Source organism: Pteropus alecto, unplaced genomic scaffold, assembly GCF_000325575.1.
Source record: "Pteropus alecto unplaced genomic scaffold, ASM32557v1 scaffold126, whole genome shotgun sequence".
Classification (NCBI taxonomy): Eukaryota; Metazoa; Chordata; class Mammalia; order Chiroptera; family Pteropodidae; genus Pteropus; species Pteropus alecto.
The window spans coordinates 778,100-794,127 of record NW_006439187.1 but is presented as its reverse complement, the minus strand read 5'-3'; the positions used below and the strand labels follow the sequence as shown (position 1 = coordinate 794,127).

Below are 16,028 nucleotides of genomic sequence, written 5' to 3'. Positions count from 1 at the left end.
AAAAACACACAGAAAATGGTCTGGTTAAGCGCATGCAAAAAGCCACCAAATGAAGGGATTCTATCCAGTAAGATCCTGTTTCTAATAGTAGTCTATGGAATCTGATCAGTTACTTTAAAAAATTGCTCAGTTTTTAAATGTTTCCACAGTTTTTGCTTGTGGAAAGAATTTAAATGGAATTGTGGATAAATTAACATAAAAAGGTTACCTCTGATGTTGACAGGTTTGAACTTGCACTCCTTAAGGAACATCCATAATTCCTTGAATGATTGCATTAATTATTGACTGTCCTTAGTTCACTAGAAGCTTTTGTTTAAGGAACATGAAGAGCTCATTTGTTTTTGTTTTTGTTTTTTGTTTTTTTGAAATGTCATATAATTATAAATTAGCTGTAGATATCAGGTGCTTTTGATGAAATAAAAATATATTTTTAATCTGTGGGGAACTTCATGGATTTCCTCATCACATAGATAATTATATATGGATACATTAAAAGAATAAGAGAGAGAATTTTTCCTTTGACTTGAATATTATCCCTGTATATTGCATGAATGAGAGATTTCCATCAGAGTAATATACTGGCTTTAATTCTTAAGCATAAGTGAACATGATATAAAAACACACTGAATTACTTATGTAGAGTGCATTTAAAACTATTTTAAATGTGTTTCAATTTATAAGACATTACTTATTAAGAAATTGATTATTGTACTTACTGTTCTAATCTTGTGGTAAAGGCATTCTTAAGAATTTGCAAGTACTTTAAATTTACAAAATTGAATGAGAGAAAACTGTATAACCATCCTGCTGTTCTTTTAGTGTAATACAATACAACTCTGAAATTAAAAAAGTATTTTTTATCATTGCTATAAGACCATGCATTATTTTGCTCATACTTTTCTCTTTAAAATTTTCACATTCCATTTTTCTATAGCTGACTATTATCTGCCATAGAATTCTTTTTAAATTAGAAATCAATAACTTTATTTATTTTGAAGTTTTTATTTTTTTTATTTTTCGATTATAGTTGATATTCAATATTATTTTATATTTGTCTCAGGTGTACATCAAAGTAGTTAGATAGTTACATAATTTACAAAATTATTTCCTGATTAGTCTAGTAACCACCTGGCACTATACATAGTTATTGCAATATTATTGACTACATTCCCTATGTTGTAATTTACATCCCCATGACTATTTCGTAATTACCAATTTGTACTTCTTAATCCCTCTCCTTTTTCACTTACCCCACAACTTTCCTCCCATCTGACAACCATCAGTTTGTTCTCTGTATCTACAACTCTGTTTCTGTTTTGTTTGATGGGTGCCCTCTTCAAATTATTTAAGTCTCAACACGAATATCACTTCAAAACTTTCATCGACCATCTAATCTTAAATTAGTTTTCTCTAGGCATTTTATTTCACATAATTCATTTATTTTTTATTGTACTTCATACAATTAATAACTAGCTTTTTTCTATACTTCCCACTCCACAAAAGCTGGGACTAATTTTATCTGTTCAACTGTATATACCTAGTGTCTAGAAAGCACCTAACAGAGAGCAAGTGGTCAATAGAGATCTGTTAAATGAATAAGTAAATACCTTACTTTTTGAATATATTATTAAAATATGAATCTATTTTACTTTGTTGACTCATATTGTATATATAACTTTGTATATTCAAACCAAATCTAATTCTGTACTTTATTTTAATCAACATTATAACATAAATGTTTTCTTACATCATTAAAATATTCATAAAATAATTTCAATGGCACTCTAACATTATGGCAGATAAACACATAGTTTATGCAAACACTCTTGTCCTTGGCCATTTACACTGTTTGCAATTATTTGCTATTATAAATAATACCAGAATGAACTTCTTTGTCAAAAACATTTTTTATCGAATTTAATTCACTAAGAGATTCCTCGAAGTGGAATTATTAAGTCAAAGTGTATGAATGTTTTTAAAATTTTTTGATACATTTTGCAAAAACTGCTTTTCCAAAAGGAAGTCATCATTTTTCATTACACTAAAATATTAGCAAGACTAGTTTCCCGCACATTTGAGTATAAAACCACTTCCACATGTGGCTTACAGAAAACTGAACTTCATGTAGGTGGAGCACTTGAAATTTCCACTATCAATCATTTTTTTTTGTTTGCCACATAGTCTCCAAGAATTCTAGTTTAAATATCCATATATCCTAAATGGGTAACCTATGATGCTCTGAGGAGGCAAAGACACATTATCATAGGTTATTTTATCATATTGAATAACTAAAATGATAACCCTGAGGGAACAGAACATAGACTAGATAAGTTTTGATAAGTCCATGTGTTTTGGAGAATGTAAGGTAAAGAATACTTAGATCTTAGAGAAGTCTTCCAAAGGTGGAGATTATCTTATTCCACTTTATGCCCTAAACAATTTAGAAAGATGTCTTTCACTTATTATGCTATCAGTAAATAGAATGAACAATAAAACTATGTTGATGTAGGAAAGCCCTTCCATAGCCATTATTTATTTAATTTTCACAAAAGTCTTTGGAGACAAATATTGGTAGCTTTTCTTTATGTGTGAGAAAACTAAGGCTCATGGACTCTCAGTTAAATAAGCTAAAATGACTTGCTCAAAGTCAAACAACCAGTAAGTGGAAAAATTGGGACTTGGAGCCAATCTGTTTCACTCCAAACCCATGCTTCTACTTCAGTATGATGATCGAGTGAGTGAATAAGAAAGATGGTACAGAGATTGTCAAGAGAGCAAAGACAAGTAAGGCAGCCTCTGTGCACCCTTACTTGGGAACTAAAACTCTAAAGGTTGTAGAAGCCAGAAAATAAAAACAAGATAAATGTAAGACTGATTTCTTCTTAAACTCTCCTGCTCCTTCTTCCTCTCTTTTTATATCTTTTTAAAATTTATAATTATTCTGAGGTGCCTCTCCTATGACTTGGCCACCCTTCTGTGGTTAGAAGTAATCTGTGTCCATGACATCTCCAGATATAAGAAAAAAATCCAAGTGTAATCGCATTGTGTATCAGTAACTACTGATTCATTACTATGGCTTGCATATGACAAAGAAATAAGCTTAGTAATACTTGTTTAAAGTAAGTTTGATTTTCCAAAGAAAAGCATAGGTTAAATTTCTGTGCTTCAAATACTTCATATGACTTGAGTAGCAAAAAGGGAAGTATTTTTAAATGCAGTGAAATGAGGACTTATATTTCTCGGTGGTCCACTAATTGTATTATGAAAGTCTTTATAGTTACCCTTCCTGAAGACATGGTATTTAATTTTAAAATTTTGCCAAATGTCCCAAAAATGTCTTAATGCCTTATCTTTATTGTGCCTATGTCTATGTACGTAACTATCTTGCCATTGAGCCTAAGCAGAGACTCTTGATAAAGACTGTTAGCAAATCTTTCTTCTATTACCAGCCTGGGTGAGACTGACCACATATTTTGCAAACTGAAATCTACTGTCTACCATGGACCAAGCATCTTTAGGTTGCCAAATGGCTAAATGCATTCAAAAGGTCCATTTTTCTGGGGCTTAATTGTCAAACCCATCATTGTATCTCAGTTATGATCAAATGGTGATAGTCAAATTGCACATATATGATTTTTTTCTTGGACCATTTGATAATAACAAGTTAAAACAACGAGATGATTAAGTTTGCTTTATTGGCCTATCACTCACAATTTGACATGTATTCAGGTTTTCCGATTAAAGTTAGTTTTGTTTTCAATTCAGGGGAACAGGAAGAAAGAATTGGTTTTGTTAGGTGTGCTTATAATTTAAAAAAAAAGAAGTTACATTGCTTTTTTCTTCTATTCCTGATATTGTTTTAAAAGTATGATTAAGTAAATTATGCTATAGAATCCCTGCTTAAACCTGGCAGTATAGGTTTTTAATGCATTAACAAGCTTTTTTTTTTTTTTTGCCAATATTTTATTTAGCTTTCAGTCTAGATTTATAAATAACGTTAAGTTATTTTTATATGTTTATCTTAATAAGAACTATGATTGTATTATAAAATGGCTTTGGAAATTTACCTCTGTTTCTATATTTCAGGAGAAATTATGAAAAATGGAAATTATATACCCATTGAAAATTATAAACACTGCATGTTGTATAGTTGCCTTTGTTGGAGATGTGTTAATACTCTTAATTTCTTATACAGACAGTGGGTTCAGTTTTTCATTCTTATTTAATTTGTTTTAATTTTTTAACAGAATATCTATTTCAACTAATTTTTAAATTCATTTTTATTTTTCAATTACAGTTGACATTCAGTATTATTTTATATTAGTTTCAGGTGTATAACATAGTAGTTACACATTTATATAATTTACAATATGATCCCCTAGTATCCACCTGGCACTGTACATGGCTATTACAATATTATTGACTATATTCCCTATGCTGTATTTTACATCCCCATGACTATTTTGTAACTACCAATTGTACTTCTTAATCTCTTCACCTTTTTCACCCAGTTCCCCAAACACCTCCATCTGGCAACCATTAGTTTATTCTCTGTATCTATGTGTCTGTTTTTGTTTTATTCTTTAGATTCCACATATAAGTGAGATAATATGGCATTTATCTTTCTGACTTATCTCGCTTAATGTAATATCCTCTAAGTCCACCTATGTCATTGCAAATGGCAAGATTTCATTTTTATGGCTAAGTAATATTCCACTTATATATGTGCCATTACTTCTTCATCCAATCTTCTATTAATGAACACTTAGGTTGCCTCCATATCTTGGGAATTGTGAATAGCTCTGCTGTGAATGTAGGGGTACATAGATCTTTACAAACTCTTTTCCATAGTGACTATACCAATTTGCAATCCCACCAACAGTGTATGAGAGTTCTCTTTTCTCCACATCCTCACCAACACTTGTTGTTCTTTATTTATGATAGCCATTCTGACAGGTGTGAGAAGATATCGCATGATTTTAATTTGCATTCGTCTGATGATTAGTGATGTTGAGCTTCTTTTCATAGATCTGTTGGCCATCTGTATGTCCTCTTTGGAGAAATATATATTCAGGTCTTCTGCCCATTTTTTAATTAGATTGTTTGTTCTTTTGTTGTTGAGTTGTATGAGTTCTTTATAAATTTTAGATATTAATCCCTTGTCAGATGTATCATAGGCAAATACCTTCCTCCATTCAGTCAGTTGACTTTTTGTTTTATTGATGGTTTCCTTTGCTGTGCAAAAGCTTTTTAGTTTGATGTAGTCCCATTTGTTTATTTTTTCTTTTGTTTCCCTTGTCCAAAGAGATATGTCATGGAAAAAAAAATTACTAATAGCAGTACCAGAGAGTTTACTGTCTATGTTTTCTTCTAGAAGTTTTATGGTTTTGATCTTACATTTAAGCCTTTAATTTATTTTGAGTTTATTCTTGTACATGGTATAAGAAGGTGGTCTAGTTTCACTTTTTTTCTTGCATTTATCTGTCCACTTTTCCCAGCACCATTTGCTGAAGAGACCATCGTTACCTCATTGTATGTTCTTGCTTCCTTTGTCATAGATCAAATGACCATATAGGAATGGATTTAATTCTGGACTCTCTATTCTTTTTTACTGATTTATGTATCCATTTTTATGCCAGTACTATTCTGTTTTGATTACTATAGCCTTGTAATACAGTTTGATATCAGGTAGAGTGATACCTCCAACTTTATTCTTCTTTCTCAAGATTTCCATGGCTTTCTCACATTACCACATGTGCTGAGGGTTCCTGCCTGCCAATAAATATTTGGTCCAGGGAAGGAGCAGGGTGGAGCTGGCTGTCTGGGTAATTTGTAGGCTGAGTGAAGCGGAGTCTCAGGGAGACATTGGGTGGGGCAGGCTGATCTCACCAGGCCAACACAGCTTCAGAACTGGCTCCAAAGGGGGAGGAATCAACACAGACAAAATGTCATCCAACTGTAAACTGCACCAGAGGGGGACCCAACAAAGAGCAATGGTGACTGTCCCTCCAGCCCTTGACCCAGCGCCACCCAACTCAGTCTTTTCCCATATGTCCCTTGTGCCTCTTGAGCTGCTGACCCTCTGCTGGAGCCCAGGGTGAGTGTCTGCGAGCAAGATGGTCTGTATGCAGGCCCTTTAATAAGACATCTGAGTTTTCAGGTCCTTTCTATCTCACCCACATGTCCAGAATCCCCACTGATTTTTACAGTCATATTTTGTGGGAACTTCTCTTCTCTGGACTGGAACCCTGGGCTGGGGAAACCTGTGTAAGGCTAAGGCCCCTTATTTTTTCAGAGGTGTCTGCAGCTGCATTCTCACTTCTGCTGCTCAACTGCCATGTGTAGGTGCAGGACCAGCCTGCTTCATTTCTCCATCCCTCATTCCATGCTTAATGTGGCTTTTTCTTTATAACTTCAGAAGTATGTGTTATAATCAGTTAGACTTCAGGTGGTTCTCCAAGTGGTTTGTTTTATAATTTGGTTGTAATTTTGATGTGATCATGGAAGAAGGTGAACCTTGATTTTACCAAGCCGCCACCTTGACTGGCTCTTTGGATTCATCTTCTTTGGACCTCCTTGGACTTCCTGAATCTATATATCTGTATTTTTTTTCTCCCCCTCAGGTTAAGGATGTTTTCAGCCATTGTTTCTTCAAATACCTTTTTTGCCCCTTTCTCTTCCTTTTCCACCCCTGAGATTTCTATAATGTGAATGTTAGTATGCTGGATTTTGTCTTATAAATTCCATAAACGACCTTCATTTATTTTCATTCTTTTTCTTTTTCTGCTCTTATTGTGTGATAGTCCCTCTGTCTTGTCTTCACGTTTACTGATCCTCTTTTCTGCTGGATCTAGTCTGCTGTCAAATTCCTTTATTGTATTTTTTTTTCACTTCATTTATAGTGTTCTTTAGCTCTGTAACTTCTGTTTGATCCTTTCTTATATTTTCTATCTCTTTGTTGAAGTTTTTACTGTATTCATCCATTCTTCTGAATTCAATGATCGTCTTTATGACTATTACTCTGAACTTCATATCAGGTACATTACTTATCTCCATTTTATTAAAGTTTTTTCCTAAGGTTTTATTTTGTTCTTTTGTTTGGAACATATCTTTGTTTCTTAATTTTGCTTGCCTTTCTGTGATTGTTTCTAGGCATTAAATGAAATAGCCAACTCTCCCAGTTTTGAAGGCTTGACCTTGTGTTGGAGATGAAACTTATTGTTTAAATCTGTGCCAGCTCTGAGTTGTCTCTCAAGATTTTGTGATTGTTTAAGCAGCTATTTTATTATTAATAACTTCCAGTAGTTGAGTTTGTGCCAAGACCTGTGTCCCAAAGGGGAGGATCTCAGTCAGAATCTAGATTCAAGCTGATTGGAAGCCAAAGTGTCAGGTAGCAATTTTTAAAGAATGCCAATATATATAGCCCTGGGAGACTACAAGCATAAACTCCACTGGCCACCAGAGCCAGGTGTTTCTGGTGATATATCCTATGTGGCAGTTGCAAAATTTGGGGCTCTAGATAAATGTATAAACTCCTTTCTAGATCATCTCGGTGAGCTGTAACAAGGCAGAGAAAGAGCACAAAGATGGCATTCCACAGCCTATATTCCCTGAGAACACCTCTATAGCCCCTAGATATATGCCAAACTTCAGCTTGTCCTTAGAGCTGAAACTCCAGGATAAGTAAGTAGGCCACTTTCACAGAAAGTCTTGGTGTATATTTCAGTCTATTGTCTGTACAGTGCCCTGGGGGTGGTAGCATTCCAAGAACTGTTTCTACAATTGTTACAGTTTCACAGAACCCAGGAACACAAACTACTCCGGCTACCAGAGCCAGGAGACCAAGGGGTATCCCCTAGGTGGAAGCTACATAAAACCAAGGCACCAGACATAAAAACTAGAGCACCAGTCACATACCAGGGCTCTGCTCTGAGGGATGCTGGTATTCTAGCATGTGCCAGAAGGAAAAGATTAAAATAGTTCCCACTCTCTGAAGCCTCCGGAAAAGTTAACAGTCAGCCCTTAGTTTGGTGTTTAATTAGAAGTCACCTGCTCAGGCTGCAGCAATGATGACTAGCAAATTAGGCCTCTTTCACAGAAAGACTGAACTCCTGGGTTTGTAACCTTTTGTTGAAACCTGGGTGTGGTAGCTATTTAACAACTCTTTCTACTGATTACCATCCTAAGAGACCCACAAGTGTAAGCCCTACTAGCCAACAGAGCCAAGCAATAAAGAGGTGTCCTCTGGCAGCTGCTGCAAAAATCAGGAACCCAGAGGGTATAGGCTACTTTCTGGAAGATCCCAGTGAGCTGGAGTAAGGCAGAGGGAGAATGCAAAGATTGCATTCACAGGCTTCCATTCCATGAAAGCACCTCCACAAACCCCTATAGTGTGCCACACCATAAGCCAAAGATCCTGGACAAGCAAATGGTTCTCTTTCTCAGAAAGATGAAGGTGTGTTTCAGTTTGCTCTCTGTACAGTGCCCTGAGAGTGGTAGTCTGCCAAAAACTGTTTCTCTAATTGTTATAATCCCATGGGACTCAATATTGGAAGCTCCTCTGGCTGCCAGAGCAAGACAATTAAGGGGCATTCCATGGGTAGCAACCTCAAAAATTAGATCACCAGGTATAAAAATAGGGGCACCAGATGTGTGTAGAAGCTCCACTTCCAAAGATAAAGAAAAAAATTTAAAAAAATATTAAAAATAAATAATAAAGAAGAGAAAAAAGAAAGAAAAAAAGGGATAAGATGGTGGCTACCAGCTTCAGCAAGTCAGAGGGAGAGTACAATAGATGGTTTTCAACAACTGGAGCATAAAAATGGTAAAAACAGATGCTGCCTACAGCTTTAGCAGGGTAGGGGGAGAGCAGGAAAATTGTGCCTACCAGCATCTGTTCCTGGAGCGTATCCAAGCAGGCCTCTGCCCTCAGACCAATGCTTTAAAATTAACAAATGATTCTCTTTTTTTGTTGTAGTCCTAGGGAACTTATTATAAAGAAATTTCATTGGCTTGAGCTTATCATAAAGACAGGCATCTCCTGAGAATTGTACTTGGAGCTATATCTCCAGAGCAGTGATGAGCTTACATGAATCTATCCTAGGGACCTTGGTGCCTGCATTTGGTAGGAGTCCCACTGGTATTTAATCTAAGTCAGTAGACAGGAGACAGAGAAAAACTGATGACTCTCCTCCAGAAAGGAGCCTCAAAATGTAAACTCTTCTCTTTGATCAATGAAACATGGAAGAGGAGAAGAAAAAATTGCAAGTTGCATGTGCCCCAGAAGCAAAGAACACAAAGGAAGGGAGGACAGAAAAGGCCTGAGGAATGAGCCAATGCCTGGTCTCAAATAAAGATCATAAAACACAGGGAGTGAAGGAAGAAAAAGAAGAGAAGAAGCAGCAGCCCCTCCACTCTCAGCATCATCAGAGACCCAGCCTTTCTGGTTTCTTCTTTCTAGCTGATCCTCTATACAGTAAATGAGTCTTTTTCATGTAAAGTCTAGGTGTTTTTCAAAGGGCTGCTTCTGTACTGCGTCCTGGGGCAGATGAAAAAGCATGTCATGAGCCCTTTAAGAGTTATTTCTCAGTTTGTCACAGCCCAGCAGGTCTTGTGGATATGAGCTCTGTTGTTCTTCAAAGCCAGATGTTTGAGGGGCTCATCTCAACTGTCAGTCTTAAATGTTGGGATGCCGAACGTGGAGTACAAACTCTTCACTTCTCAAATTAAATCTCTGGGGTTCGAGTTCACTCCTGATTGTGGGCTGCCTAACAGGGGATGGAGTTTAGGGTGAGGTAGCACCTAAATTTCTCAGAGTCTTAACGAATAATAGTGTACTTTTATTTGTAATTACATATTACATTTGTAATGTACTTAAAGGCACAGTATAAATTCTAAAGAATTACTATGACACCTAAACTACTTACTACTTAAAAAAAGAATGTGATTTAAAATTTCTATTATAAGCAGTAAACTTCCATTTATTTTGGGTTATATTCCTGGAAAATATGCAGATGAATGTAAAGAGAAACTGATTTTCTTATATTAGCAATTTTATAATAGGGGAGTTAAATTTTCACATAGAAGCATAATGCTTAATATTTTAATAGGAATGACCACATATTCCATAAGTATAATTTATCTAATCTATGATAACTTTTATATCAACACAGTTTATGTGCTAGTATTTAAAGCTTTCTAAAAGTGAACAGATCAACCAATCATGCATAAACTGCATTTAAGCTCATGTAAGTCGGTGTACAAAGTTATTATATTCCTCAAAATTCCTTTTTTTCTTTTCTTTTCTTTTTCCATTTTTTTTTTTTTACCAAAACTATCAGAAGGTTAAAGAGTCTTTCATCAAGATTATGAGATTCTGAATAATTTCTGAGTGGATTTTGACCAGTGTCTTGCAGAGATTTAGGAACAATGTCGAGTTTTTTGGTGACTTTTTGAAAAGCTGATTCAAGGATAAATGTTTTGCTGCTCTCTTTGTCTTACATCATGCCTCTGTGATAAGCATACAGATAACTATTCAAATTGTTGTTTGTTATAATACCTTCAATCTATTTCACTGATTTCTTGAGCTGTTATCTCATAATATCAAGTATTTTCACTTTTCCCACTGACATTATATAAGGCATCCCAGCCTTTAAAATTCAAGAATCATCTATTGCTTGCTTTCATGTTATCTTTTCCACTCTCACTGAAACAAGGATTCACATGTCAGAAAAAGCTCAAAGATTCCACTTTAGTGGTGGCCAAATGAAAGGCACATAATTTAATTTGCCCACTAATCCACAAATCCTGTGCTTGAAGCACTACCTCTTGTCAACAACTTGAAAAAAAGGAATATAAAGTGTGACTATTTAGAATTGAAATTTCTTTTCCCACAAGCATAGCATGATGTATAGTTTCAAATGTGTTTCTTTCAAAATCACTCCTTAGAGTGAGGCTGTTTATATGGTTATTCTGATAATGCTGTCGTCATCTCCAAGCATATCTAGAAACCCTATTTAGGTAGTGCCTTCGGAATCCTGTTAATAAAGCACAAAATATTCCATTACTTTATAATTATAGTACTTCACCCCTTCTTGGAAATCTTGTTTTCTTTTTTTAATTCCCCCTTTTCAGTTATCCCTTCATCCTTCTCCATAGTCAGTCTGTTCCAATGGATATTTTGAGGATTACCAATTCTTTCTTCCTCTCTGCACACCATGTCTGTGCTATTTACATTGCAGACATAACTGATTAGAATGATGGATTGAGCTTTATAAATGCCAACCTGAGAAGATGAGGATTGCTTATATTTAAATCTTTCATAACGACTCTGAAGCAATAACTATAACCTCCAGAAAAATGAAGATAAGTTTTCTCTCATTCATTCACAATGTGATATTTTTTTGTTGTTTCTAATGCAATTCTGTGAGCTCTGTTCACAGAGAGGCTTCTTAATAAACACACATTTGCTCAGAGAGAAGTATAGTATTGTTTAAGAAATAAGTTAGGCAAGCTCAAAATAATTTAAATTTCACAGAATGCTCGTCTCTCAGCTTTATGGCTTTCTTTCTTTAATCTATTTATGGGATTTGTATGGCCTACATTAAGCCTTAAAATGTATTTGGGGGAAATAATGAACAATTTGGGTCTCTTCTATCCCTGATCATCAGGACTCTGTAGATCAGGACAGTGTTAAAGCAATTTATTTATTTATCATTGATACCATGCAGCCTAAAGCCTGACATTCACCCCTACAACCCACAGACTTTTCAGATAATCTCAGGTAAATTGTGTAAAAATGGCCTTGGTCTCATGTAGCTTAGCTTTAGTCTATGTCTTCACCATTCAAGTCAAGTTTAGCATCGACCTAGTAAAAGCAACTACATAAATAGAGGGAATAACTTAAACTTATGTGGTGTATACAGGATAAATTTTAACCACTACTGTTTATCCCCAGGCAAGTTGTTTCACCCCTCTGAGGTTCCATTTATTTATTTTTTTTATATTGGAATTTCTACAAGTTTATTAGAAGGGCCAAACAAGATGCTATGTGTGAAAGTACTTAAGAAAGTGGCAACCCAAAATGCAATAGGCAGACAATATATTTTCAGTGAATGAACAAATTCCCACATCTAATCAGTAATAGGTTTGTGGTCCTACATTTTTTGCATGGATTGCCTGAATCTTTATTCCCCCTGTCCTGTTCATTTATCTCTTAGAAAGACTGGAGAATTTTTACTCTTATTCACAAACAAATGTCTTCACATAAATAAAATTTACTTCTACATCTGGAAAAAATTTATTTATTGTGTCTTATTAACAATATCATATTTACTGAAGAACTGTTTAAGATAAAATATTCAATTTCCATTTGGTTGAAAACACCCAAAAACACTTGATCTAGGTCTCTTAAATAAGAAAGTGCCTTGAATTTCAAAGAGGAAACAGGAAAATCCCATCTTCCCTTCCTCTCCCACATTTTTCACACTCTGTCTCCACTATCACACCCCTATGACCACAATTATTAAACAAGAGGACATTTATTTCTATTGTTCCCAAAATTCAATTAAAGAAATTGTCTTGCTGGTCTTTGGCTTGGCGGGGGGGCAGGGGGGAGCAGACAGGAAACAGTTAAACAAAGTTGTAATTGAAAAGTTATTTTATTTTTAGCCAATCATTGATGAACCACTCTCCCTGCTCATGAGGCGGGAACGGGTCACAGAGCTGTCATGGCGTGATAGTTGGTCACGAAACTCTGAGGCCATGAAGTAATAGAGAATTGGATCCAAAAGGCAGCAGAGACTTGCAAGGCATAGACTAAAAGGATGAAAATACAGTGTGCTTTTGACAATGGAACAACTGCTAATGATGGTTTCCTTTACCATGGTGTAAAAAATAAAGTTAATATGATAGGGAGTAAAGCATATGAAGAAGACTGCAGCACACATGAAAACCATTCGAAGTGCTTTCTGTCTCTCACTGATTCCTTGGAAAGCCATTGATGGCTGTCTCAAAGATATGGTAGTTTTCCAGGTACACCATGCAATAATGACTACTGGAACCACAAAACCTGCCAGCTCAGCAACTGTAATCGTCCCAACTAAAGCCACTGCATTCATTTCCTTGTAACCAAGATCAGCAAAGCATAACTTAGTGTTGGCTAAGCCCGTGCTTCTCAGGATGGGAAACGGCAAACAGGCAGCTCCCACGATGACCCAGATGGCAGCACTGATGCTCACATCATACCTACGCTTCCAGTTTCTGGCCCTGAAGGGCTTGATGAGAAAGAAGCACCTCTGAAGGCTGATGCACGTCAGGAAGCAAATGCTGGCATACATGTTGAGATATTTCAGGTAGAAGCACAGCAGACAAAGGGCCCTCTGGAAAGGCCAGTCATGGTTGATATAATAGTAAATCCGGAGGGGCAAGGACAGCACGTGGGCAAGGTCAGCCACAGAGAGGTTGATCATGAAAATAATGGCTTTATTTTTCTTGCTGATAAAACGGCATAGAACCCACAAGGCTACACTATTAGCCAGAAGACCAGGAATGAATATGAGGATGTAGGTGGTTGCATAGAGGGAGTACTGAAATGTCACATTAGTACCGCAGAAAGTCTCAGCATTGCTAGTATTGTTGCTACCCATCTTGAGTATTTCAGTATATTCATCAAAGTAAGTCGTGGAGTTATGATCTCTGTTCAAAGTAAAGAAAAAAAATATATAATGATTAACCAGTTCTTTAGCCAACACCTAGATTTCTTTACATACTTACAAAGACATAGAACATATTACTATTAGAAGGGACCTGTTTACAAATAGAGAAGCAAACACTCAAAGAAAATCTACTATTGATCTAGAGTCACTCAATAATTCAATTAGAGGACCATGAAATTGTCTCCACACTGTCCTCCCGGATAGTCTTAAGTTGTCTCTTGCAGGCAAAGATGTCCTGAAACATTTATAGTTCTCACTTTTTAAAAAAAGTAAAAAAAGTGTCGCATTTGAGTTTGTTTCTTTTGTGTCTAAATTTTTCTTGCCTCAATCCTTGGTTAAAGTGAATAGTGATCACTCATTCCCAATTGCAATGATAGAAATCAACTTCACCTATTATGTCCCTTTGTCTCTCCTTTGTCTGCCACTTTGCACATTGGGTCCCGACTGCCTACCTTGGCACCCCAGCACTTACAAAATGGTCCTGTCTCCTTTAGTCTGCATTGCCAGTATCCTGGATGATTTTCAGGGCTTGGGAATGTTACCTCCTTAATATTCTATCACAATAGCTGGTGGTTCTAATGCACTTTGTCTCTCTCTCTTGGCTTAGGTTGTATTCTAAATTTACATGAAAATTTTCAGTAATATATTAACTTATGTGGTCTGGGAAGGAAGACACTAATTTTCTGTCTAAGGACAATTCTGTACTGGTGTGACATCATGAACATGACAGATTATCCAACAGTCACAGTGAACATTGATGAGGGAGGGCACCAGCAAAACAGACCACCAAAATTATTTTTTTGAGAATAATTAAGACAATACCATTTTTTCCATTAAAGGAGTCATCATAAAGAGAAAAAAAATAGTTTGGACTTCCTTAATTTTATTTTATGCTTTAGTGTAGTTTTTATTATGTATTGTATATAGATCTCATTGTGGATTTATGCAGTCTGCTGCAAATAGGAATGGTAGAAAATTGAAAATCTCATTATTTTACTTTAACTCCATTGTGAGATTTTAGACTAGAGAGGAGTTTTGAAAATCATTTAATTCGGCCTCCATATAATATAGGTAGAAGAAGTAAGGCCCAGAGAAGAATTCATTAAGACTATAAAACCACTAAACAGAGATCTGGGACTTCAAATAGAAGAACGAGATGCCTAACCTTTATATACACCCTTCTCTTCATTATTTGTTGTCCTCCTAAAGACATATTTTACAAGCATAGCTTCAGTCCATATTGCATAAATGTTTATTGCATTTAGAGCTAGAAGTAGAAAAAATAAAGCAATGAGGTTGTTCTTGAGGCAGAGAAAGGGTTTTTATTATTTTTATTTTGTTTTGTTTTGTGTTTATAAAAACAAAACATTTTGCTGTTATTATTTTTATTTTGTTTTGTTTTGTGTTTATAAAAACAAAAAAAGTGGTCTACTTTTATATTCTCTTTATAGTCTCCTTATAAGCAGCAAAATGACTTTCTGTATTTTTTAAGTGCTGCTCTAGGAAATAGAAATGTGATAAAAAAGAAAAAAACAGAACCCCAATTAATTCACAGATAAAAGAGAGTCAACATTATGAGCTACTATTACTCTAAAGAGTGCTTTCACTTTCCCTCTCCTTATAATTTGTTCTCCTTACTTGTCTTATCTGTGATATGTTCTAAAAAGTCATGCGGTCATCTCGCTTATATATCTATAATTTAGAACAGAGAGTGGAGGGGTCCTCACAGGTGAAAAGACAAGAAGTAATTATCATGGTATGACTATCAATGATGTATTCCAGGAATCTGCAATGGAATTTTTTACATGCAATATCTAATTTAATTCTCACAACCATCCTAAGAGGTAGATACTATTATTATGTTCACAGTGCAGATGAGGAAACTAGAGTTTGGAGAGATTCAGTAATTACCTGAGGTTACAAAGCTAAAAAATGGTAACAATGAGATATACTATTATGTCTGACTTGTTCCAAAATCTATGCTATTTCTACTACACCATTTGTCTTTCCATGGACTACTCAGTAGAATGGAGTCCATTGTGACATCTAGAGGGCACATTATGGCAGAACCTTTCTAACAGCACAGTAGAATCTTACTATCTTATAACATTTGGATTACTCTAGTTAGGTCATCAGGATATAACTAAGCACTTGCCCCCACACATGTCATTAATCCCTCCTCACTACCCACTTTGACATTTTTTTTTAGCAATAACAAATTTTTTAAAATTTTTTTATTAAAAATTATTGAGGTAACATTGGTTAATAAAATCAAATAATTTTCAAATGTATAATTCATTCAACAATACATTT

The 16,028-nt window shown here is 35.3% G+C and overlaps 1 protein-coding gene across 1 annotated transcript in view; it reads right to left on the bottom strand.

Moving 5' to 3' along the window:
• Nucleotides 1-12,621: 12,621 nt before the first annotated feature.
• The window catches only part of LOC102881392 (putative P2Y purinoceptor 10), a 20,834-nt gene continuing 17,427 nt past the window's right edge, over nt 12,622-16,028 (bottom strand). Inside the window, exon 2 of the mRNA XM_006916149.1 lies at nt 12,622-13,695. Within this exon, the coding sequence (XP_006916211.1) occupies nt 12,666-13,646 (981 nt within the window). The 5' untranslated portion in view covers nt 13,647-13,695 and the 3' untranslated portion in view covers nt 12,622-12,665. The remainder of the gene's footprint in view (nt 13,696-16,028) is intronic.